Genomic DNA, 24,626 nt, shown 5'->3' on the forward strand with positions numbered 1-24,626 from the left:
ATATAACAAACATAACTTCAACTTCTTACTTGCTTAAAACAGGACTCGGAGCATATTCAACAATCCTCCTTTTACGACTATCCATGTTATCAACCAACTTTGGATGCCGAGAAATAAAAGGAGAACGGAGGTACTTCGATTCCTTAACAATCCTCCTTAAACGATCTCCTCCACAACTTTCATTATCAACACCATATCTCAAAATAATATTTGCCAAATCTCGACGTAATTCATTCATCACATCTACATTGTAAGATGACCTCCTAGCATACTTATCCCACTAAAAAACAAATCACAATTAACATAATCCATCAAAACTAATTGTTCCAAAAAATAAAAACCAATTGTTCCAAAAATAAAAACCAATTGTTCCAAAAATAAAAACCAATTGTTCCAAAAATAAACACCAATTGTTCCAAAAATAAACACTTACAATTTTGTCAATTGTCAACACTTTCTCAGACACTATATCATACATATACTTCATTACATAATACCCACAGCTTTTTGTATCTTTCTGAGTTGGAATATTCTGCAAAATAAAATACAAACAACTTAAAAACAATAAAAAAAATTACACAAATATACATACAAATTAAACACGTACCACAGGGATAATCCAATTTACCAAAAACTTCTCATGATAAAAAGAAAGAATAGATCTGCAAAACAATATCATATATATATCAAGCTATTGCATTCAATAAATAAAATACATTATAAAAGAGCATTTGATTATTAACATACTCATCAACAACATTTCTCCATTCATCATTTTCCACGCCCAAACGACTTTTCAATGGATTCAAAAGAAAAACACGTTTCCGCTCAAGATCAACAACAGTCAAAGTCCAATGATAACTAAAGAAAACAAACACATAATAATACATTATTAAACAAATAAAATAATCATCAATATAGACAAATAATGCATACCCTTTGTTTCGTGGTATCAAATACAAACATTTGTTGTCAGACTGTTCAAATCTCTCGGTCAAAAACTTGATCTTCTCCCCAATCTTATCAACTCTTTCAAAATTATTAGTTATGTTTGGATCAACAAGAGAGAAGGTGGTATCCAATCTATCATTATCCACAATCACATCATAAAGGTGCCTGTAGAAAACACACACGAAACATATACACTAAACATGCCATTCAAAAAAATAAAACAATATAACCACTAATACAAACATACAATTATAAACAAAAAAATACCTCATGTAATACAAAATTGGGCCACAGCCTATTGGATCTAGATCAGCCAATTCACGAATATTCTTCCTCAATATAACTGCTTTAACAGAATGACCAAAAATGTAATCTTCAAATGTAGTAAAAACTGTCCTCCCATTACATAAATAATTGTTAGCCCATCTACACATGTCAGCAAATTCATCTGGAACATCTCCAGGCAAACACTCCAAGTCTATATCATCATCAGAATCAGAATCAGAATTCTCTGACTCAATCGCATCATCGATATCACTGGCAAAAATATAAAACAACTTAAATATATAACAAAAAAAATAAAAAAAATAAAAAAATAAAAAAATAAAAATGTTCCATACATATACAAGAAAGGTTCCAAAAAACTGAACCATTTGTTCAACAAAATAATAACTTACACAATTTCATCAGCAGGATCAACAAACTCATCCCCTTCATCTTGATTTACACAAACTAAAGGACCAGCCCCAGAAACTATATCAACAGCCCTACAAACAAAAAAAATAAAAAAACAATTAAGCCGAAAATATTAAATGACATGATCCAAAACAAAAAACAGGAATTATTCAAGCATAAATAAATTACATTTCAGATGAAACAGATTGATCAGCCACACTCTGGCTTAACAACTCAAATTGAGGAGCAGAATTCATCTTTATTCTGAACCTCAGACTTTCAGATGACCCTACTTTCACTCTAACTTTCTTCACTACTCCTCTCTTCTTTTTCTTATCATTCTCCTTCTCTGCTCCTCCTCTCTCTTTTTCTAAACCTTCAACTACCTTTCTCTGAACCTGCTTGTTATATTCTTCATTAACAGCATCATATTCTTCCCAAAAGCCAGGCAGATTAAAAAATTCATTATCCTCATCACATTCATTAGATAATCTTCCCGAATGCTCACTTGCTGGCATTCGCTCAGAACGCTGGCTCATCCTCTCTTCCTTACTAACTCTGTACTTCGTAAAAATGTTTTCAACAAATCTATTCATCCGTACAGGTAACTCATCCTCATCAAACATATTTTCAGCTTCATCCACCAGCATAAACATCTCAGTTACAGTATTAGCTAACTTTCTAGCCACTGATTTAAACCTGACAGAGAAATCCTGCATTTATAAAAACACTAGTTACTAATCTATTAAAACGAAACACAAACTTCTATATAAAAGAAAAACACAGTTGCATACCATGAAGGGACTGGGACAGCCAGAAACTCCTTCTTGAGTATCTTCTTCTTCTCCTTCTTCTACATGCTTCTTTTTCTTCTTTTCTTCTCTCTTCTTCTTCTCTTCTTCTCTCCTCTTCTTCTTCTTACCTTCAACATTCGGGACTTCACATTCTACATCTGCTTCAGATGTAGATAATCTCTTTAATACAATGCCCTTGCCAAAACCACTGGCATTTTCCAACTTAATTCTTTCAGAAATAAGAACATTATTCCAAACAGAAGTTAGCGGAAAGGAACGTGGCCTCAAATCAACCCCACGTTGCAACCGATCAAAATAACATATCTACAATAAAAAAAAATGAGAAAAACAAATTATAAGCTAATACATAAATTATTCAAAATAAATTCAAACATATTAAAAGAATTACCAGAATAAATGGAAGAGGGCCTGTGAAGAAATACGGATTGGAATCGTTCTTGAAAGAACGAACTGAATCAATAAGATGCTTAAAACTGAAACGACACCAATCTAACTTTGAAATTTCATTGACATTCATACAACTAAATAAAAACTTATGGTACAATGCCCTGTTCTTGTTTGAACGAATGCAAGAATTAACCACAATAACGATAAAGTTCCAGATGAACTCATCACATACATCAACTTCCAACAGACTTTTCAGCTTACAAAGCACATCCTTATCCTTCGGACTGCCAGTACTTAAACCATAAGACTTCCTCCAAGTGTTTAAAAAATTACACCAAACATCCCCACTCTTACTATCAGCTTCCAAAATTTCCTTTCCTCCACAAGGCAGACCATAAACACAATTAAAATCCTCTGCACTCAAATCAATCCGGTCATTACCAGAAAGAATGAAACAACATCTATCAGGATCAACAGAATCCACAACCTTCCCACAAAAAATTACATTAAGCTTCCCAATATCCAAACACAAAAAAGCACCAAAACCTATCCTCCTAATGGCAGCTTTATGTGTCTCTGGTATAGTTTTCACAAATTTAATAAAGGCTGTTGGATGAACCCTTTGATTCAATACTACACTAGATAAACCTTGCTCTATCGTTCTTCCACAATCATTGTTCACATATCTAGGAGAACCAACTCCTTTCACAACCTCAAATTTATTCCTTCTCAATTTAGAAGCACCAGATACATTCACAAACTCAACATTCTTCATCTTCAACTTAGAAGAAACATCACCCTTCAAACTAACTCCAACTCTTCTTCTCTTTGCAACAGAACCAGAAACAGTATATTCATCATTTGCTTGTTCTGATGGTGTACTTGCACTGATAACAAAATCAGGATCATTAATATTATCTCGATCATCAGAAGAAGACTCATCAGCATCAGAACAACTTTCAACATCCTTGAGAGCATCTGAAGAACTTTCATCAACACGAACACAACTATTTGATGACTTCTTCTTTAAAGAATGAGATTTCTTGACAAATTTCTGTTTACTTGCTCCTTCATTATTCTTTTCAGAGACCCTTGAAACATAAAAAATAACAAAATTAACAACAATACTAAATAAACAAAATACATATATAGTTACAAACGAACTTAAAAAATGTTCCAAACGAATACATATATTGTTCAAAACGAATACATATATTGTTCAAAACGAATACATAAATAGTTCCATACAAAAACATAAATTGTTCCAGACGAATACATATATTGTTCATTAAGAATGCATATATTGTTCCATAAAAACATAAAATAGTACATGTCGTCATCAACCTCCATATAATTAGAGTTTATAGCACGAAGTAACGCAGGATCAATAACATGATCAGGCAAAATATCTTCCCTACAAGAAGAAGCTTTCGACATTCTGATATATACTGAAAAACAACAAAAAAAAACACATATACATGTCACAAAACTAAGAAATGATAGACACAAAAAATGAAAAAACACAATAAAATGCCGTTGAAAACCTAAAAACAACAAACAAAACAAAAACAAAATACAAAACCGAAATAAAACATATAAACAAAAAAACATAATGTACATGCATAACACAAAATCTAAAATGAACAAAGAAAACATAGAGGAACTCACCGATAACTTCAAAAATACACAAACAGAGAGCCGAACCTAGCGATAAAGAAAAAAATATAGGAAATCAGAGCCATAAATATTCAATTTAAAAAAACGAAGGGAAATGAACAAACATAAAAACATAAAAACGATCAAAACAAACAAAAAAATATACAGGAACTCACCGATATATTCCAACAAACACAAAAATGCGAGACGGAACAAAGAAATCCAAACAAAAATTCAACAAAACACGATCGGAAATGTAACGGCGCAACCGCAAAAACCAGAGAAATATCAGAGAATCACCGGAGAAGAAAGAACGAGAGAAATATATGAGATTACAAAGTTGCCCCTAACATAATAACTATTTATACTAAGCGCGAAAAATTACAAATATACCCCTCCGTTTTTTACACAATTACTAAAAAGCCACTGTTGTCACACAATAAGCTTTGTCACACCATAAGCAATGTGTCACACCTGATCTCTCCTATATATATATATATATATATAGGTGAGATCCAGTAAGACAAGGTGTTGTGTCGGTTTTGATCACAATGACCTTAATGACCATGTAGTATTTGGTCATTCATCGTTAGATCTAGGCTTATTAGAATCCTAATGTGAAGATTCAAAGCATTCTAGAGCTTAGATTTAATAAGCCTAGATCCAACGGTGAAAGACCAAATTCATTTAGTCATTAAGATGCATGTGAACATTCCTGGGTGTCGTGATGTGGCAATGAGCTTATGGTGTGACGGAATAAAACTACGTAGTTTTGATGGTAATTGAAAAAGGCAATGTGGCAAATTTGTAAATAAAAGAAAACACAGGAAATGGAAAATTGTTTTATTTCCTTAAAATACATTTTTCCAACCTTCTTAAACTCGTTTTTCGAAAATTTTTATACTGTTAGACTCATATAAATTAGACGGTCATTTTGAGATCCCTGAAGCTCAGGTAAAAAAAATTCCGGTGAATGGAATCCGGCGATTAGGTGGGCATTTTCCGGCGATAAAAAAAAGTGCCCAGAAAATTCTCAAAAAAATTTCAAAAAATATAAAACATTATTCTGAGAAACTTTCATTTTTGGGTCAAAGCGGGATTTCTTAAAGTTTAGTCCCAATAAAAAATTTTCCTTAATTTTATCCATTTTACATGCTTCAATAATTTATTGGGTCAAAACCGTAAGGAATCTCGCTTTGAGCCAAGAATTAAAGTTTCTTAAAATAATATTTTACATGTTTTGAAATTTTTTAATAATATTCTGAATATATTTTTTTGTTCTACCTTTCAACACTATGTGTTGGAAAAACCAGCACATACCGTTGGACGTTAGCACGTTGTTCTAAATCAATGTACAAATTGTTTCAAATCAGTGTATTAATTGTTCCAATAAAATAATTATATTGTTCCAACAGAATACTTATATTGTTCCGACGGTGTACGAAATTGTTCCAAATTAGTGTACCATTTGTTCCAGAATAATACCTATATTGTTCCAACACAATAAATCAGTGTATCAATTTTTCCAACAAAATAGTTATGTTGTTCCATTATAATACTTATATTATTTCAACATAATAAATCAGTTTACCAATTGTTTCAAATCAATTTTATTATCTATCGTCTTCAATTTCATTTTTGTTTTTTAGTATTTAATATAGTATCTTCAAATTTATATTAGTTATATTATTTAGAAAATAATTTTAATCCCTAAAAATTATTGAAAATAAAAAATTATCCTTAAAAATCAATAAATCTTTTTCCTTAATTTTATCAATTTTACATATTTCAATAATTTATTGGGATTAAACCGTAAGGAATCTCATTTCAACCCAAGAATTAAGGTTTCTCAGAATAATATTTTACATCTTCTAAAATGTTTTGAGAATTTTTTGGGCATTTTTTTTTCCGCCGAAAAACGCTCACCTAATCGACGGATTCCGTTGATTTGGGACTAAACCGTAAAGAATCTTACTTTGAGTCAAGAATTAAAGTTTTCAGAATGATGTTTTACATTTTGTGAAATTTTTTGAAAATTTTTTGGGCATTTGTTTTCTCACAGAAAAATAAATCGTCGGATTTTGTTCACCGAAATTTTTTTTACTTGAGATTCTGGGATCTTAAAATGACTGTCTCATTAAGATGAGTCCAACGGTATAAAAGTTTTTGAAAAACAAGGTTGGAAAAGTCGGAAAAATGCATTTTAAAGAAAAGAAATAATACAATTTTCTCTTTCCTTTAATTTACAAATTTACCACCTTCCCCTACTAAATTACAAAATTAGTCATTGTCTCACTATAAGATTATATATATATATATATATGAGAGAGCGAGTCTTGGTGCAACGGTAAATGTTGCAATATTTTGTTGGAACAATATAACTATTCTGTTGGAACAATATAATTCTGTTGGAAAAATTGGTAGACTGATTTGAAACAATTAGTACATAGATTTATTCTGTTAGAAGAATATAAGAATTAGAATTATTTTTTAAATAATATAACTGATATAAATTTGAAAATACTATATTAAATACTAAAAAACAAAAATGAAATTGAAGACAGATAATAAAATTGATTTGGAACAATTGGTAAACCGATTTATTATGTTGGAACAATATAAGTATTATGCTGGAATAATATAACTATTTTGTTGGAAAAATTGGTACGTTGATTTATTCTGTTGGAACAATATAAGTATTATGTTGGAACAAATGGTACACTGATTTGGAACAATTTCGTACACCGTCGGAACAATGTAAGTAGGACAAAAAACGTGCCCAGAAAATTATCAAAAAATTTTAAAACATGTAAAACATCATTTTAAGAAACTTTAATTATTGGCTCAAAATGAGATTCCTTACGGTTTTGACCCAACAATTTGTTGAAGCATGTAAAATGGATAAAATTAAGGAACAAGTTTTATTGAGACTAAACCGTAAGAAATCCCGCTTCGACCCAAGAATTAAAGTTTCTCATAATAATGTTTTACATTTTTTTAGAATTTTCTGGGTACTTTGTTTCTCGTCAGAAAACGCCCACCCGGATTCCATTCACCGGATTTTTTTTACTTGAGCTCCAGGGATCTTAAAATGACCGTCTAATTTAGACAAGTCTAATAGTATAAAAAATTTCGAAAAATGAAGTTAGAAATGTCGAGAAAATGTATTTTAAAGAAAAGAAATAAAACAATTTTCTTTATCCTCTATTTTCTTTTAATTACAAATTTGTCACCTTGTCCTTTTCAATTATCATCAAAACTACCTAGTCACACAATAAGATCATTGCCACACCTAGACCCCTTGTCGCACTGGAATATATATATATATTTTGTGTTATAATCATATATTCTATATGGTGGAGCTGCTTCAAATTTCCGGCTCTGTTTCTGCCACCAGCAAACGATGAATGATAAAAAGAAAACCTGAAATAATTTATTTATTTATTTTTGTCCCAAATTTTGTTGGAAGATCTCAGATAGCTCCAAGTTCCCCAGAATCTATTTGTTGAAAAGAAATGTAAAAGCTTTGACTTTTATGGTTAAACCGACTTGCAATTTTGTAATTCATTCTCTCACACACACAATCTCTTAATAAACACAATCTCTGCATTTTGATTCCTTATCAAGTCATATTTGCTTTGTAACTTATCTTAAACTAGAAATCATACTCCATTCCATTTTGCGAATGGAGACTGTTATTGAATCGGTGTCAGGAGCACCCCACGATGCTTTCTTCCTTGTCTTGCCTTATCTTCCTCTCTATCATCTTCTTACCATTGGTCAAGTTTGCAAGTCATTTAGGGAAGCACTCAACCAGGATATATTACCATGGCTCCATCTCATTATCGACATTCCTCTCAGCCCTCGCTTGTCTGATCAAATTTTGATCAAACTCACTTCAAAAGCAAATTCTAGATTAACGACTTTGGTTCTCAGAAACTGTGCAAGGATTTCAGATGATGGTCTTCTCAGGGTCATTCACAATAATCCACTTATCACTAAGGTAATATATATGCTTCTGGACTTCTAATTTTTATGTTAACATTTTCCTGCATCTTCTAGTGTAAACACTTTCTTTGAATAACTAATCCGTGGATGGTTTTTTTAAGATAAGATATGCTTGGTCAGGATTAATTCATTAGGGAAAAGGGGTTTTCATGTTGGAGTTGTTCAAAATGGTTTAGTGCTACAAAATTCCTAACTTTTTTCCATTTAAATTCATTCAGCTCCACCTACCAGGATGCACCAGCTTAACTCCTGAAGGAATTATCAGAGCTGTGGAGACACTGTCCCAAAACAAAACTAGCTTAAACAGCCTGCGAATAAATGGCATCCCCAACTTAAACAAACACCACCTTCAAACACTTTCCTCCTATCTTCAGACGAGTACACCACCAGAAAAGTCACAGCCTATCCTATATCATCTTCGTAGAACTTTTCCATCAGAAAGTGATGGCTTGATTGATGTTGATGTGTGTCCAAGATGCCAGGAAATTAAAATGGTTTTCGAATGCTCAAGAGAAGGATGCAGGCAGAAGAAGAGAGCCCAGGACCAGGTGCTTGCAGATTGCAGGGGATGCAATTTGTGCATTCCTAGGTGTGAAGAGTGTGGTGGATGTATCGACAGTGAAGAAGAACTAGAGGAGGCAGTATGTTCAGACATTTTGTGTCGAGATTGTTGGCTTTCTCTTCCCAAATGCAATCACTGCAACAAGCCATATTGTAAGCATCATACCAATCTGCAGTACAGTTCATTGGATTGTGCTGGTTTCGTTTGCGAAACGTGTCATTTTCAAGCCACCACAAACTCAAGTTTTAGCTCTGATGCTGCTGAATAATGTAATGCATCTACATTCACAGTGTACATAGAAAAAAATGGTATTATTTTTTTGTCACTGTTATCATTAGTGAGGATATGTCATGTTTCCATCTTTATTACAAATCTCAAACTGGAGTAGCACCTTTGTATTTATAGAGATCTTAATTATGCACAGTAATAAGTAGCAATCTTGCAGAAGAGATAACATAACTCATCAAAATTTGGGCAACCTAACAACAATCATATTTCTGAATGTACATGTCTAGAATACAGCTCAAAGAATACAATCAGATAAACCTAATGAGATAGTTACAATAATGCTCCCATCCCAACCAATGATTTCTAAAGTTTGTACAGAATCAAACTTCCAAGACCAAGACTCATGTTAGAACACAGAACTACTTCAGAGCTATGCTCAACTGACCTTGCTACCCCTCAACTCCCTCTCCAGGAGGACCAAAAATGGGTAACCTCTAAATGTCCATCAAAGAGGACTGAAACCATATTTTCTGATTGACTAAAAGCCAAGAATTGAACAAAATGTAAATTCACAGTTTTATAAGAAAACTGCAGTCATTAGCAGAGCACCTATAATCACAGAGGTTTGTAACAAAACAACATTATAATGATTGAGCGGAATGCTGTCAGAACTTGTCGTGCTGGAAGATGGAGCAAGCGATGTGGTATTTGTCAGGGTGCCATTTCTTCCAGCACTGCAGACAAAATATTAAACAGAGAAGAAACTTTAGCAAGAATTCTTGGATATCACTATTCTCAAGTATAGTATAGCTTGAAACGCTGGAATACAAAGATAACAAAATAGAAGATGACAACAAAATCCTTTTACGGAATAATTTGAAAAGGTTCTTGTTAAAAAGCTTTGATTCGTACCTTCCAGGATATATACATGAACCATGACCTGCACCAGTGAGACATTACAAGTGAGTCTAGAGGCAGCAAGTAAATATCAAAAACCAAACTGTTTAGGAACAAGAATGAAAAAAAAGCTACAATTTTAAATGCTTGGCTGGCAATTGCCAACAAACCACTAACTGTATAGATCATTTTCATTCTGCCCACTTTCTTTCATTTAGATGTATACAGATTTTTCTCGAAAAAAGACAATATTTTTGTTGCTTGGAATATAGATTCTTACTTGGGTCAGTGGTAGTTATGCTAGCCACCCCTTTGAAATCACAGGTCCCGGGAGACTTGCCCATAAGCTGGAAATATGCATTGAAAGCATATGTTGAATGTGAAACCACGTTGTCTGGCTGATAACATGGTTGACCTTGCAACAAAGCAGTGCAATCAACTTTTCCCGGCCCACAAGCCCAATCTAGAGCCGCTTGTAACATCTTTGGGTCAGAACCTTCCTTCGCAACACAAAAGGTCTGGTTCGTAGTGTCATTTGCCAACACAGTACCAGCACCCGTCAAGTGCAAGGTATAAACCGGAATCCCATTAGCATCAAAAAGTCCCCAGTTCTTCTCAGAAATAAGTCCGGGTCTTAAATCCTCATTGTAAAGCTCATAAATATAAGTACTAACTGCAATGCCAGGATGTTTGGGAGTGCCAGTGTTATTAAGAACATGCCTAATTAAGTTACTGTTATAAGTGTTTGCATTTTCAACTGTAGCATATGGCTCAGTTGAATCACCTTTTGATGGCCACCCCGACTCAGTCACAACAATTGGGACATTAGTGAAGTTAAGATAGGACATTGCAAAATATGCTGCATCAACTAGAGCATCAAAGACATTTGTGTAATGAAGAAGCGTATTAGCATCCACAGCCTCCTTATTCGGAGGGAGAGGACGGAAAAGTGCATAGTCTAAAGGGATTACACCATTTGATTGGATGTAATCATAATATGGATATACATTTAGCATAAAGTGTGATCCGGTTGACTGCAAAAACTTGAGCAAGGGAACCATCACGGGATCCCACGAGCGGTTAAAGAAAGCTTGGGAAGGGGGGAAGGAATCAAGGATGATGGAAGAAGAATGTGGAGTTGATACTTTTATGTGGCTGTCAAGATTTGATGCAACAAGGGCAGAGTGAATGAACTTCAAGGCAGAGACCAGAACTGGAGCAGCATTTGGGAGGGCTGTAAAAATTTCTGATCCGACTGCTATGGTTGTGATGTTGGTAGCAGGAACATGTGCTATTATATTACGAGCAACCCAGTTCGCTGCAGTGGCATTTGATTGACCGATCCCAAGAAGCTGCTCATTGGGAACAGAAACTGTCACCCGTATGCCTGTATTAGCAAGTGCAAGGAGCATGGCTCGGTCTGCATCATAAATCCTAACATGTCGGATATTCTGAGCCTTAAGAAGGGCCACCACTTGAGTCGGGTTTGGCATGTCCGAAAGGGCAGTTCCAATATTTATACCAATGAAAGCATCTACCAAAAAGTGATTAAAGTTCAAGGATTGTCATCTTGGTGGTAAAGAAAAAAATGTCAATGACTTCAGTTCATAATTCACATACAATTGATCCCTATAAAGTTGCACTTAGTAATAAAACCTCAGTAGGCAAGTTGAAGACAATGCAGTGAGGTAGATGCCAATAACCAACAAATATTTACACACTTAATAACATAAACAAATGTATGTAATCAATGTATCAAATGGCTCCTAATTTAATATATTCAGACACCATTATCAAATATAATATGTGAGAAAATAAGTAGCAATCCTGATTCCACTGTAGAATGTCCTGAGTCAGATCTGTGATCAGGCATATGAATATAAAGACAGCTCCACATGACAAAGCTGAGTAAGGTAATGGGGGTTGTATCATATAAATTATCCAATCCAACAAACTGACAATAATACCCTTCAGGATTCCAATTCTGTGTAACAAAAGACATTTTGACATCCTGAAGCTTAGGGTATTATGGTCCTTCAACATATAGTATGGAAATGCAGAAGCAGGTAAATGAGCTGGGACGCAATATAATTGAGATTCCTCATTAAAAAGGGGAATTTTCAGCAAAAAGGAGAGGTTTTTATGGACGGGCTTCAACTTTGGTGGCAGGAAAAAGTAGAATAAATCAATGGAACAAAGAATTTTCAATCTATCTCCATCCTTGTACTGAAAAATAGGCAATAGCGTCAAACAAGAATGTGACTTTAAACTCAAAACTTCTTTTTATTATAAGGTAATTAAAATGGTCTAATAGTATTAATAACAAAATAAATGGTCTTCCTGTGTTACCAAAAACCCTATTCAATCATTACTTCATTAGGCCAGTGTCGAACCATATTAAAAAATTGGGGAAAGAAGATACTAAAACAAACTAGCAAGACAAAATATAGACACACTTTATATTGGTAATATGGCCCATTAAATGAACGGCATTGATGAAAACACAGCTAAAAAATCTTAAAAAAAAAAAAAAAAACCATATGATGCAGACGACAGAGGAGAGGGATTGAGTTAAAATGGAATGAAGAGCAAACAAGAAATTCCATAAATTGCATAAACAGGAATCCTAATTTCAGATTGGATATAATAAAGATAAAGTAAGTGAGTTGAGTTGAGTTAGAAATCAGACCAAACCCAGAAAAGAAGAGAGCAACTAGAAATATATATTCATAAAAGCTTACCTTCATCAGCAGAAACCGCAGATATTACCAATAAGAAAAGGTAGAGGATAACAGCCATAGAATCTCCGTTTTGCAGCTACTCAATCTACAAAAATCATAAAACTCTCATATGGAGATGAGAGAGAAAGTAGAGAGAGAGAGGAGAGGGAGCTCCTTTTGAAGTCCTGGTGGGAAGTGAAACCAGACAGAAACAAGTGATGTAAACAACCAAATACTACTAATTAGGTTGGCGCTTCTGTTTGTAATTGTAAAGTACTAGTATAAAGTAGAGAGAGAGAGAGAGAGGGTTTTATTCAGTTCTTGTTCTGTAAACCAGACAAGCTTTTGTGTGTGTAAAATTTTGTATTAGATCTAACGGCTGGGATTAACTGTCTAAACAAAACTTACTTCAAAAAAAACATTTAAGAAGCAGCTCATCCGTTTCTCATACATGTATTTATTTATTGAATTAAAAATCAAAATTTGATGGTTAAAATAAATTTAGCACAGACGTATCGATTTAGTTTTGGGATAAGGTTACAAAATAGGTTTATAATTTTTAGGAAAGTATATCAATTTAGGGTTCACATAAAAAAAAATAGCACTAATATGGACGCAACGTTTAAAAAAATGTATCAATTTAGGCTTCGATAACAAAACATGACATGTCATTCATGTCACTTTGTTAAGTTGTGATTTCTCTCTGCACATACAATTGGCAGAACGTAATAGAGTAATATGAATAGTGTATCACGTTACGTTATCAAGATCTAAATCGGTACCTTTTTTAAAACGTTTGGCTCATATTGGTGTTATTTTGTACGTGGAGCGTAAATTGATATTTCCCTATAATCTATAGACCTGTTTTGATATTTTATCCCTTTAATTTGTAGGCTTTTGATATAGACAAGGGTGCATGCATATAAACATTTAATGCAATAAAGATGATTGTTTTAGAAGTCCTAAATATATATTTTATTAGGTGTATTTATTTGATACGTAGAAATTCAATGCATACTTATTAAATATTTCATACATTTATATTAATAAATTTTATTATATTTAAAAATTCAATGAATAATATGTATATAGATTGAGAACTTTTAAAACTATCATTTTTATTACATTAAATATTTATATGCGGCCCTTAAAGCGGCAGGTGATTGAGGGATCAAAGAAGAGGAAAGGCAATTTTCCCAATCCGAAACATCCCAAGAAGAACAAGGGAGGCAAGCCAGCCCAGGCCAAAGGAAAGCAAGTCAAGAAGCCCAAAGGGGAATGCCACTTCTGTGGTAAAGATGGGCATTGGAGCAGAAATTGCAAAGAGTACCTAGCTTCTCTCAAGAAGGGAAACAACGGTGCTTCAACTTCTGGTATGTTCTATATTGAAATTAACTCAATTTCGCAGTCTGAATCTTGGGTATTGGATACCGGATGTGGATCTCATATTTGTATGAATATGCATGAACTAAAGCAGACTAGGGAATTGAAGAAAGGAGACGTGAATCTGCGAGTTGGAAATGGTGCAAGGGTTGCCGCACTCGCGATTGGAGATTATGATCTACATCTACCATCAAGACTTGTAATAGAATTAAGGAACTGTTTGTATGTTCCAGAGATGTCTCGTAACATTATTTCTATTAACTGTCTAATTAATGATGGCTTTCATGTTTCAATTAAGAACAATAGTTGTGAATTTTATAGAAACAACATTTTCTATTTTTCAGGAATATCATTGAATGGGATTTATATTTTGAATGATAAGATTTCTGCTTTCACAATTGATACCAAAAGACTTAGACTAGATAATTCAACATGTGACATTGTCGTTTAGGCCATATAAACCAGAGACGCATGTTTAAGCTAAATCAAGATGGGCTTATAGACTCGATTGACTGTGAATCAATGGGAACATGTGAGTCATGTTTAAAAGGAAAGATGACAAAGACACCCTTTAGAAATAAAGGTGAGCGTGTATCAGAAACTCTAGGATTAATACATTCGGATGTATGTGGTCCTATGTCAGTCCAAGCAAGAGGAGGATTCAGATACTTCATTAGCTTCATAGATGACCATACGAAATATGGCTATGTCTATTTGATGAAGCACAAATCAGAAGCCTTTGAGAAATTCAAATGCTTTAAGAATGAAGTTGAAAATCAAACAGGAAAGACTATTAAGATACTTCGATCTGATCGAGGCGGGGAATATCTTTCTGAAGAATTTATGAATTATCTAAATGAATGTGGAATATGCTCACAATGGACGCCTCCGTATACACCACAACACAATGGTGTATCAGAAAGGATAAATCAGACCTTACTAGATATGGTACGATCCATAATGAGCACCGCTTCTCTTCCAAAATCATTCTGGGGCTATGCCTTAGAAACTGCCCTATTTACCTTAAACCGAGTTCCAACCAAATCCGCCAGTTCCACACCATTCGAACTGTTCATTGGTAGAAAACCCATCTTCTCCTTCATGGGAATATGGGGATGTTCAGCATACATCAAGTGTATTGTGTCAGATAAATTAAATCCCAAATCTGACAAGTGTTTCTTCATTGGATACCCAAAAGAAACCATGGGATATTACTTTTATCATCCAGATGAACAGAAAGTAATTGTATCCAAACACGCAGTGTTTCTAGAGAAAGAGTTTCTAGAGGAAACACAAAATGGAAGCGTAGTTGAGCTTGAGGAAGTTCAAGAGGAATCACATGCTGAAACCGCGGAAGAGGAAGTCGAGCCCGAACCTGTTTCACTAGATGAAACACAAGTGTTATCCCACTCGTAGATCTCAAAGAGTTCGTGAACTCCCAATTAGATATGGTTTTCTAGTGGGAGATAACGAACTGGTTCCTGTGTTAGACGATGAACCCGAAACCTACGAAGAAGCTCTTGCTAGTCCAGAATCTAAAGCATGGCTTGAAGCCATGAATTCTGAAATGGACTCCATGTATACTAACCAAGTGTGGACTTTGGTTGATCCACCCAAAGGGATAAAACCCATTGGGTGCAGGTGGATCTTCAAGAAGAAGACGGACATAGATGGAAAGGTTAGTACTTACAAAGCTAGGTTAGTAGCGAAAGGATATCGTCAAAAGCAAGGAGTTGACTATGATGAGACTTTCTCTCCAGTAGCCATGTTCAAATCCATCAGAATATTGCTTGCAATTGCCGCTCATTTTGACTATGAGATTTGGCAAATGGATGTGAAAACAGCTTTCCTAAATGGAAACCTGCTTGAGGATGTATACATGATGCAACCTGAAGGTTTCACGTCGAAGGATGCAACCAAGGTTTGCAAACTTCAAAGGTCCATTTATGGACTTAAGCAAGCATCTAGAAGCTGGAACAAGCGTTTTGATGAAACCATAAAACAATTTGGTTTCGAACAAAACTCTGAAGAGGCTTGTGTTTACAAGAAGATAAGTGTGAGCTCAGTCGTTTTCTTAGTACTATATGTTGATGATATACTACTTATGGGAAACTATGTTGCAATGTTGCAAACAGTAAAAGTTTGGTTATCAGGTAATTTCTCCATGAAAGACTTGGGAGAAGCAGCTTATATCTTGGGGAGAGATCGAAAAGGCTGCTTGGACTATCCCAGTCTACATATATTGACAAAGTCCTAAAAAGTTTTGACATGCATGAATCGAAAAGGGGTAACTTACCAATGGTCCATGGTGTCAAGTTATCAAATGATCAGTGTCCTAAAACGGACAGTGATAAGGATCGCATGGCTGTAATTCCTTACTCCAGTGCGGTTGGTTCGATCATGTATGCCATGCTTTGCACTAGACCTGATGTGGCGTTCACATTAAGTATGATGAGCCTCTATCAAGGGAATCCAGGATTTGATCACTGGATTGCTATCAAGAACATTCTTAAGTACCTTAGAAGGACCAAAGACATGTTCCTCGTATATGGACACGGAGAATTGAAAATTGAAGGATATTCAGATGCTAGTCATATGACTGATGAAAATGATTATAGATCCCAATCAGGATACCAGTTTATCCTAAATGGTGGTTCAGTTAGTTGGAAGAGTTCCAAGCAAGGAAGTGTTGCTTTCTTGTCGACTGAATCAGAGTACATCGCAGGTGCAGAAGCGGCAAATGAGGCTGTTTGGATTAGGAAGTTCATAACAGAACTAGGAGTGGTGCCTGACATTGTGAATCCCATTACTCTGTACTGTGATAACAATGGAGCCATTGCAAAAGCAAAAGAACCACGGTCTCATAATGCATCCAAACATTATCTCAAGCGATATCATCTCATTAGGGAGATTGTAGCCAGGGGAGATGTGAGAATCGAAAAAGTGCCTACTGAGGACAACGTTGCAGATCCGTTGACCAAGCCATTACCACAAAGAGCTCACGATAAACATCTTAGTTCTTCTGGTATTAGTTTCAGGAACAATTGGCTTTAGTCCAAGTGGGAGAATGTTGGAGTTTAGTGTCCTAAAGACAATTTTTTTAGGATACTAATATTAATGAATAAATTGTTTATTTGATCATTTGTTTAATCAGATATATAGCATTGAAATGTAACTATATATATAAAGGCACAAATCTTTCATAAAAGAAAGTAACCCTAAGTTTATTTGAGTAGTTATAAAGTGTTCATACAAGCATGAAGTGAGACTGTACTTTATAATAGACCAATAGACTTAAAGTAGACCCAAGTCAAGTAATATGTTATAAGGGTTGGCATATTGCTATTGAGACTTGCACGTAACAGTGTTTTCTGTCGAGACAGAAAGCTGATCTCGAAAGCTTTAGATATCCAGATATCTAGACAGTTACATGGATCCGGTGAAGGAGTTCATTAGGATTGGGACCCGACTTGAGATAACATTATGGATTAATTTATCTAAAAGTGTCAACTGTTCATCTCATTAGTATTAGTAGGTATAACTAATCCTCAGACTCAAACATTCGTTAATTAGTGATTCTGGACTATGGAGTCTGGTACTTTGATTCTGTGCGAGCACGATCCAACAGGTGAGAGCCTGGGGTGTGTGAGAGCAGGGTTGGGTATCACACAAAGTAATTGCAGAATAGTTAATGTCAGATTGAGCATTCGTCACTCCCGATAAATGGGAGATATATCCAAATGGCCGTTTGTGGTGAATTAACTGAAATCCTTGCAAGGTGATAGAGTTAAGAGTAGAAATGGACATTTCACTTAACTTATCTTTCAGAGTGAATTCAACCTATACAAGTAAAACGGACTCTTCGTTATATGTAACCTTGACACGCTCCATGGTTACAAGGAATTGACCAACATGATATAGTTGATGAAGGATCGTATTATATTGTACCTAATGCAGAAAGGTTAACGTCAGTTATCAACCTGACTTCTTAATTGCTCTGGGTGAATATCATAGGTTCTGCTAGTAACAGCTCGCGACGGTATTCCGTTATATATATGTTGGAATTAATCATGATGAATAATTTCAAAGGATATATACGACTAGTGGCAATAAAGAACCTAATGGGTCGCATATGGGACTTGGAATCGGAGGACAAAAATGTAAATTAGTGAAACATAGTGCATGGGCCGAAATTTGTATATTAATAGGGATATTAGTTTGATTTAATAATTATAATTAGATTATGGTTATAAATTAAACTAAAGGATTATCTGATAATATTAATTAGAAGTTTTTATGTGATTGAAACTCTAATTAATTATCCCTAACAATAATTGAATTATTAACTTGATTAATAATAATTATCTAAATATAATTAGTTATTATTTAGATAATATTAAAGTGTTTATTTAATTATCTAATTAGTAATCCTATTCCGAATAAGATTCTAATTAATTAATTACCTAACACAACTAGGACTAGGGTTTCGAGAAGTCTATAAATAGACTCCCTAACCTAGGAATTTCGGCCAACTAAAGAAGAGGAGGAGAGGAATTGTTCCGGCTTTCGTCTCGGCTAATTTACTTTATTTCTTACTCCCTCTTTGATCTCGTATCAATTTCTGTTAGAGGCAATCATTGCGATTGCTATACTTTAAAGGTTGATTACTGATTAGTTTTTTTTTTCTGTGTTGAACAAAAACGTTCGTTGCTCACGAGTTGATAATAAGAAGTTATGGGCACTTCGTTTGCAACCGTAGATAGTTCTTCACTAAAGATATTACTTTCTATCATTCTTTATATGAAATAACAATTAACAGATCTTGGAAAAGGGAAATAGATAAAATAGATAAAATTTTATTATTCCGCTACGCCTAGGCTTGTCTATTTTCCTTCATTTGTATGTACATAAGCTGCACCTTATCTCTTAAAGTCTCTTGGCACGATTCGTAGTGGTGCCTCCACCTTCTAGCGTAATCCATGAATGGTTCCTCGGGGAATTGCCGAATCTTATCCAGATCTTCTAGGGACCCGGTCCATGGAATATACATCTCAAATCTCAACATGAATGCATCCCGAAGAGGTATCCAATAACCCATTTCCTCCTCTGACAACCCTTGGTTCCACAACAGAGCTTGCCCCGTAAAAGTTTCCGGGAAATGCTCGTGTAACTCATTTTGAGGAAACACGACATTATACATGTGAGTGCGGAATAAGTTGGCATGTTCAATGGGATTCCGATATCCATCATACTGGGGCATAGCCAATACCGCCTCAAGGGTCTCATAGGAGGGTGTATCCGGTGTTTGCTCCGAAAGCATCCATACCGTGTATTCTTTGATAAACCTCTTCCTCATTGCGGCCCAATTGCCCTTGATGTACATCGGGAGTGACATATACCACATCAGCGGTTCACCCATTAGTGAATTACAAAACAAATGGTGATCTCTTCTTCGTTAAAGCCCAAAGGCCCCATTACCGACAAGTAGAAGTGCAAATGCTCCATAGGGTCTTTGTTGCCGTTATACTTACTAACTACTGGCAACGGGTGCTTGATGGGCCCAATTTGCATTGCGCTACTTTCTGCCGCTCTCTCCTTAGCCTTCTTATACTTCTCTAAGAATGAACTTGCCAATTGCGACCAATCACCCTCGATGGAATCGAGCAAGGATTGGAACCACCTCAAAGGCTCGCCTACCAACGAGTGGTGGAACCACTGGGCGATCTCGTTAATCCCAAACAGTTCAACAAACATAGCACACATATATTCATACAGATGGACCTCAAGGTCTTCCACCCTGCTGAATATCTTTAACTCAGGAATAATCCTCCGAGATGACCCCTGCTCGGTCTCTTCGGTGTCGTCTTCATCATACGGTGCTCCATCGCCTAATTCCTCATCCATCATCTCGTCCACTGGTTCTTCTCCCAGAAAAGACACATACACTCCGCTTCCCATTATCATTTTCTCATCGGAGTCCAATAACTCCTCTTCATCCTCCTCGCAGAGTTCTACTACCAAGCTTCCTTCTAGCCCCGATTCGATCATGCTTACCCTATGGTTAGGCAATGGATTGCGCCTAGTGGAAGGGTTCACTGACGATGGATCGGCTATCTTCTTCTCCTTAATCAAATCCGAAATCTCATGCTTCAACCTCTCACAGTTCTTAATAGTGTGCCCGTAATTGCTGTGGAACTCGCAGTACCCCCTGGCTTGCATCTGAGGAGTAGGCGGTGCTTTACTATAAGGAGGGAGGGCTTTCAACAATCCTTTTTTCTGCAATCGTTCGAAAACTTTTGCATAGGTTTGATCGAACTTGGCGAACTGCCTCTTCTCGATAGCATTGAGTTCAAGCACTTTTACTGCGGCAGGTTCTGCACTTGCACTTGGCCCTCCGACACTATATCCAGACTTTGTCCACTTGGTATAAGCTTTCTTTGGCTCTCCATCCCCCTCGACTGTCAAGGCGCAGCTATACATCTGATTAAAATCGGTAAAAGGCATATACCACAGCTCATTCTTAATATACGGCAAGATGTTGCCGATTACCATTCGGATCTGATCCTGCTCAAGCGGTTTCTGTTTCATAACTGTCGCTTTGCCTCTCCATCTACGCACAAAGTCGGACAAGGACTCCCTGGTCTGTTGCTTAGTGCTCTCTAGCTCCTTCAAAGTAACCTCAAGCATAGTGTTGAAGCTATATTGAGCGATGAATGACTTCGCCAACTCCTTCCAATCTCTCTTCGTCACCAGAGGCAACGCATGAAACCACACGAGGGCAGCCCCCTCCAGATAAGTATTAAACATCCCCAAGACTTGCTCCTCAGTCAAGATCGTGTGTTTTTATCACCGCTACATATTGGTTCATGTGATCAGTAGGATCCCCGGTTCCATCAAACTTCTTCATGTCAGGGAGTCGGAATTTCAAAGGCAAAGCCGTTGCCGACAAACAGTTCTTCAGATTATAAAAGTCCTGACCTCTGGAGCCTGCCCCACACAGATCCTGCACTTCCTGAGTGATGTGCTGCTTCCATTCCTCTTCCCTAACTTTCCCCTTCTCAAGCTGTTTTCTAATGTAATCCTGGTAGTCATCCTCATTCCCAAAGCGGGGACCGTCATTCACCTCGTTCTCAGCACGTTTACTACCACTATTGTTATCTTTCAATGCCAGCTCAGCTAGCTGGACCAGAATTACGGCCAACTGATCGTTAATATTGTTCATAGAATTCTCCAACTCGGCAACCTTTTCATTGGTCGCAGACATACTGACCGAAGACTGAGCAAACTCGGACGAAGATAATTCAGAAGCCACAACTGCCGACTGTGATGGTTCGGAACTGACAATCTGTAACTGGTCGAACTGTCTGACTAGCCGACTACTCTCACGGAACCATGACCTCTTAATGATGACGTATGTGCGAGCGGTACCCATTAATATGTATGCATGATTTTATATGCATGAGTCATGGTGTGTGCGTTTATTATTTACGGATATATAAGATAAGAAGAACAAACGTTAGTCTAAGTACACGTATCACAACATCTCTCTTCCATCCTTATTCCTCCACACACTCGATGGTCCAAGTCTCTTCCCTAGGATTTTGGCATGGGATCACATTGCGGTCCATAGGACGCATGATGCCGTCGATTATTGCGGAAAAATAAATCATTCATCAAACAATACAATTCGTTCTGACGTATCGACGTTCAGTGACTAAAATATCGACCAAATTGGATTGCCCTTTTGAATAACTCGTCTTTTGTTATCACTACAAGAAAATCGTTTTTTGGCAACAAGTTTTGGCAACGATAAAAAAAATCGTTGCGGAGAAGTAGCTTTGGTAACGAAAATAAGCTGGTCGTAACCAAAGGTTGTTGCGGTAAATTTTTCCACATTCTCCCTCCAAAAATTTAACGAGGGAAAAAATTTCCTAAAATAGATAACATGTTTTGCACCAAAGCAGCTCGTTGTAATAATGTTTTTCATTTAGAACAGTGAATAATTGCCATTGTCATAAACATGAATATTTACTGCAACGAAAGTTGGCTGTTGCAGTAAATAAAAAATTTACTGCAACGACTAAATGTTGTTGTGGTAAATGGAAGAATTTACACCAACGAGCTTATGTTGTTGTAGCAAACTTTTATTAAATTAATTAAAAATAAATTTATTAATATATATAACAACATATGTTTTGCCGTTGGGAAATAATATTTTTAGTAACTAAAGTTTTTGCATCGTTACCAAATATAATTAGTCTAAACACTTTCCCTCCATATTTTTTTGCATGATGGGAAAGTAGAATTAAGGAATGAAGTTTTGCAACAACTATATTATTGCACTAAAATAATATATTTATAGCAACAACGACCTGTTGTTGCGTTTAAATTTTAATTTTGTGCTACAACTGGTTGTCATTGCCAAACATTAAAAATATATATTAATTTAAAATTATACACTTTTTTCAATAAAAAAAGAAAAAAAAATAACACTAACCTTTCATATCCCTGGATTTGCAGAGAGTACTCCTCCACCATAGTGAGAACTTCCCTCTCCTTCATCCGACTTCGACAAATCAAAACCAACATCACCTTTTGCACCTTTTACCTAGAAATTACTCAGATGGTCGGCTCTTTCTTCTAGCCATGATGGTCGGCCCTCTCTTCTAGCTTGACTTCTAGCCCTTTTTTCTTTCTCCCCTCTCTCCTATTTTTCTCTCTCTAATCTCCTCTTTTGGCCATCTGGTACTCTGTCATCGTTCACCATTACAGGGAATACAAGGTTAGTTTGAACAAAATACCAATTTTGGTTCTCCTCTATTATGTTTCGATTTGGGTTATGTTTCCCCTAAATTGATTCTAGTTAACTTATGCTAACTAATTGCTTCACGTTTTATAATTAGGTATCTGATATCATTTTGTTTTTGCAAATATTTTGGGCATTTGGTTCTAGACTACAGGCCACCGTCTGAGTTAGAAAATTGCAGTCCTAGTCCTATCACCATTGTTCTTCTGCTCAGAATCAACTTTGTGTGTGGCCGATTTGCTTTAAAGTAAGCTCACAAACCCTAAATCTCTAATTCTAGTTCCCAAATCCTCTGGATTCTTAAATGAAATTCTCAACCAAAACCTAACTCTTTCAAATTCTAAGAATTACTGATCAAAAACTGATTCCTTAGATTGCAGTTACCATTTTTATTTCAATTACCATGTTATCTTGGTTATTTAGTACATCATAGTTCAAGTTTTTGGTTTCTAAATTCATGTTATCTTCGTATTTGGATTTTGATGGTGGGTTATAAGTGAAATGCCTGTTTATGGTTGGTATTAGCTCATACCTTTTTTTTATGTGTAATGTTATTTTTGAACTGATTGAAAATTACTCTACCATGATTTTTTCTTCTGTTAGTGTAATTGAGATAATGAGTTTTTGTTTTATCTTGAATTTGTTGGCTTTAGTTCTTAGAATTATGAGATTTTGGTGGTGGATTAAGAAATTAGTATTGTTCTGTCGAAGGCTTACCCTTTATTATCAAGTGCACAGAATAGATAAATGAATAAATCTAGGAGTTTTGAATGATTTCTTTTCAATGTCCATGAGCATCTAATTTAGTTTTATCAGTTGGTCTATTTTATGTTATTCGGGTCGGGTCCTGTCAAAGTAATATATACAAAATAGACCTTTAGCCATTGAATGGGCACATAGAGAGTGTGAACCGTATCATCTGTTGAATAACATAAATTTGAGAGTGCCTACAAGTAGTCAAATATGAAATTTTTTACATTTTCCTAGATTTAGTTGTGAAAAATTAATAATAGCATATGAAAAAGAAACACAACATTATCATTTCATTTTCATTTGGAGTGATTAAATAATATTAGAGGGCTTTTTTTGTGGGGACAATATACATAAACTGAAAAAGATTAGTATAACATGGTGATAAAGAAAAGAGATGGCAAGGATTAGGGAGGCCAGGCTCAAACCTATGGAATCAAAAGTCTTCCAATTAGCACTATTTTGTTTCCTTTTCGAAATTGATAGGAAATATGGAGTTGAAGTAACCTCAATGACAGAATGTTCAACTAAAATGTTGGTTGCTGATTTATTTTGTAAGCATACACAGTTCTAACAAAATCATATTCATCCATGTGAAGTCAAACCATGACATGGATGTAGTTTTTGTGATAATTGGTAGACTAGTGATCTTGACTATTGATCCATGTGAAGTTAGACTATGACATGAATGGGTTATGAAAGCCTAATCATAGGTTTGGTTTTCAAGGATATATGCATCTCTCAACAACCCTTTCTCTTTAATTCCTTAATTATAGTTTGTTAGGTGT

General features: G+C 35.4%; 2 protein-coding genes across 2 annotated transcripts; one reads left to right on the plus strand and one right to left on the minus strand.

Moving 5' to 3' along the window:
- The first annotated feature begins 7,997 nt into the window (after positions 1-7,997).
- LOC136209001 (F-box protein SKIP28) lies at positions 7,998-9,468 on the plus strand. The gene is made up of 2 exons (XM_066000331.1): positions 7,998-8,487; positions 8,711-9,468. Exons 1-2 carry the CDS (start codon positions 8,170-8,172, stop codon positions 9,320-9,322), a joined length of 930 nt encoding a protein of 309 aa, XP_065856403.1. The 5' UTR covers positions 7,998-8,169; the 3' UTR covers positions 9,323-9,468.
- Positions 9,469-9,492: 24 nt separating this feature from the next.
- On the minus strand, positions 9,493-13,243 carry LOC136209000 (glucan endo-1,3-beta-glucosidase 3). Its single transcript, XM_066000330.1, has 4 exons — positions 12,921-13,243; positions 10,460-11,713; positions 10,195-10,222; positions 9,493-10,016 (listed from the first exon to the last, which is right to left on the minus strand). The coding sequence occupies exons 1-4, from the start codon at positions 12,976-12,978 to the stop codon at positions 9,860-9,862; spliced, it is 1,497 nt and encodes a 498-aa protein (XP_065856402.1). The 5' UTR covers positions 12,979-13,243; the 3' UTR covers positions 9,493-9,859.
- Positions 13,244-24,626: the final 11,383 nt, after the last annotated feature.

This window comes from Euphorbia lathyris, chromosome 10, assembly GCF_963576675.1.
Source record: "Euphorbia lathyris chromosome 10, ddEupLath1.1, whole genome shotgun sequence".
Lineage (NCBI taxonomy): Eukaryota > Viridiplantae > Streptophyta > Magnoliopsida > Malpighiales > Euphorbiaceae > Euphorbia > Euphorbia lathyris.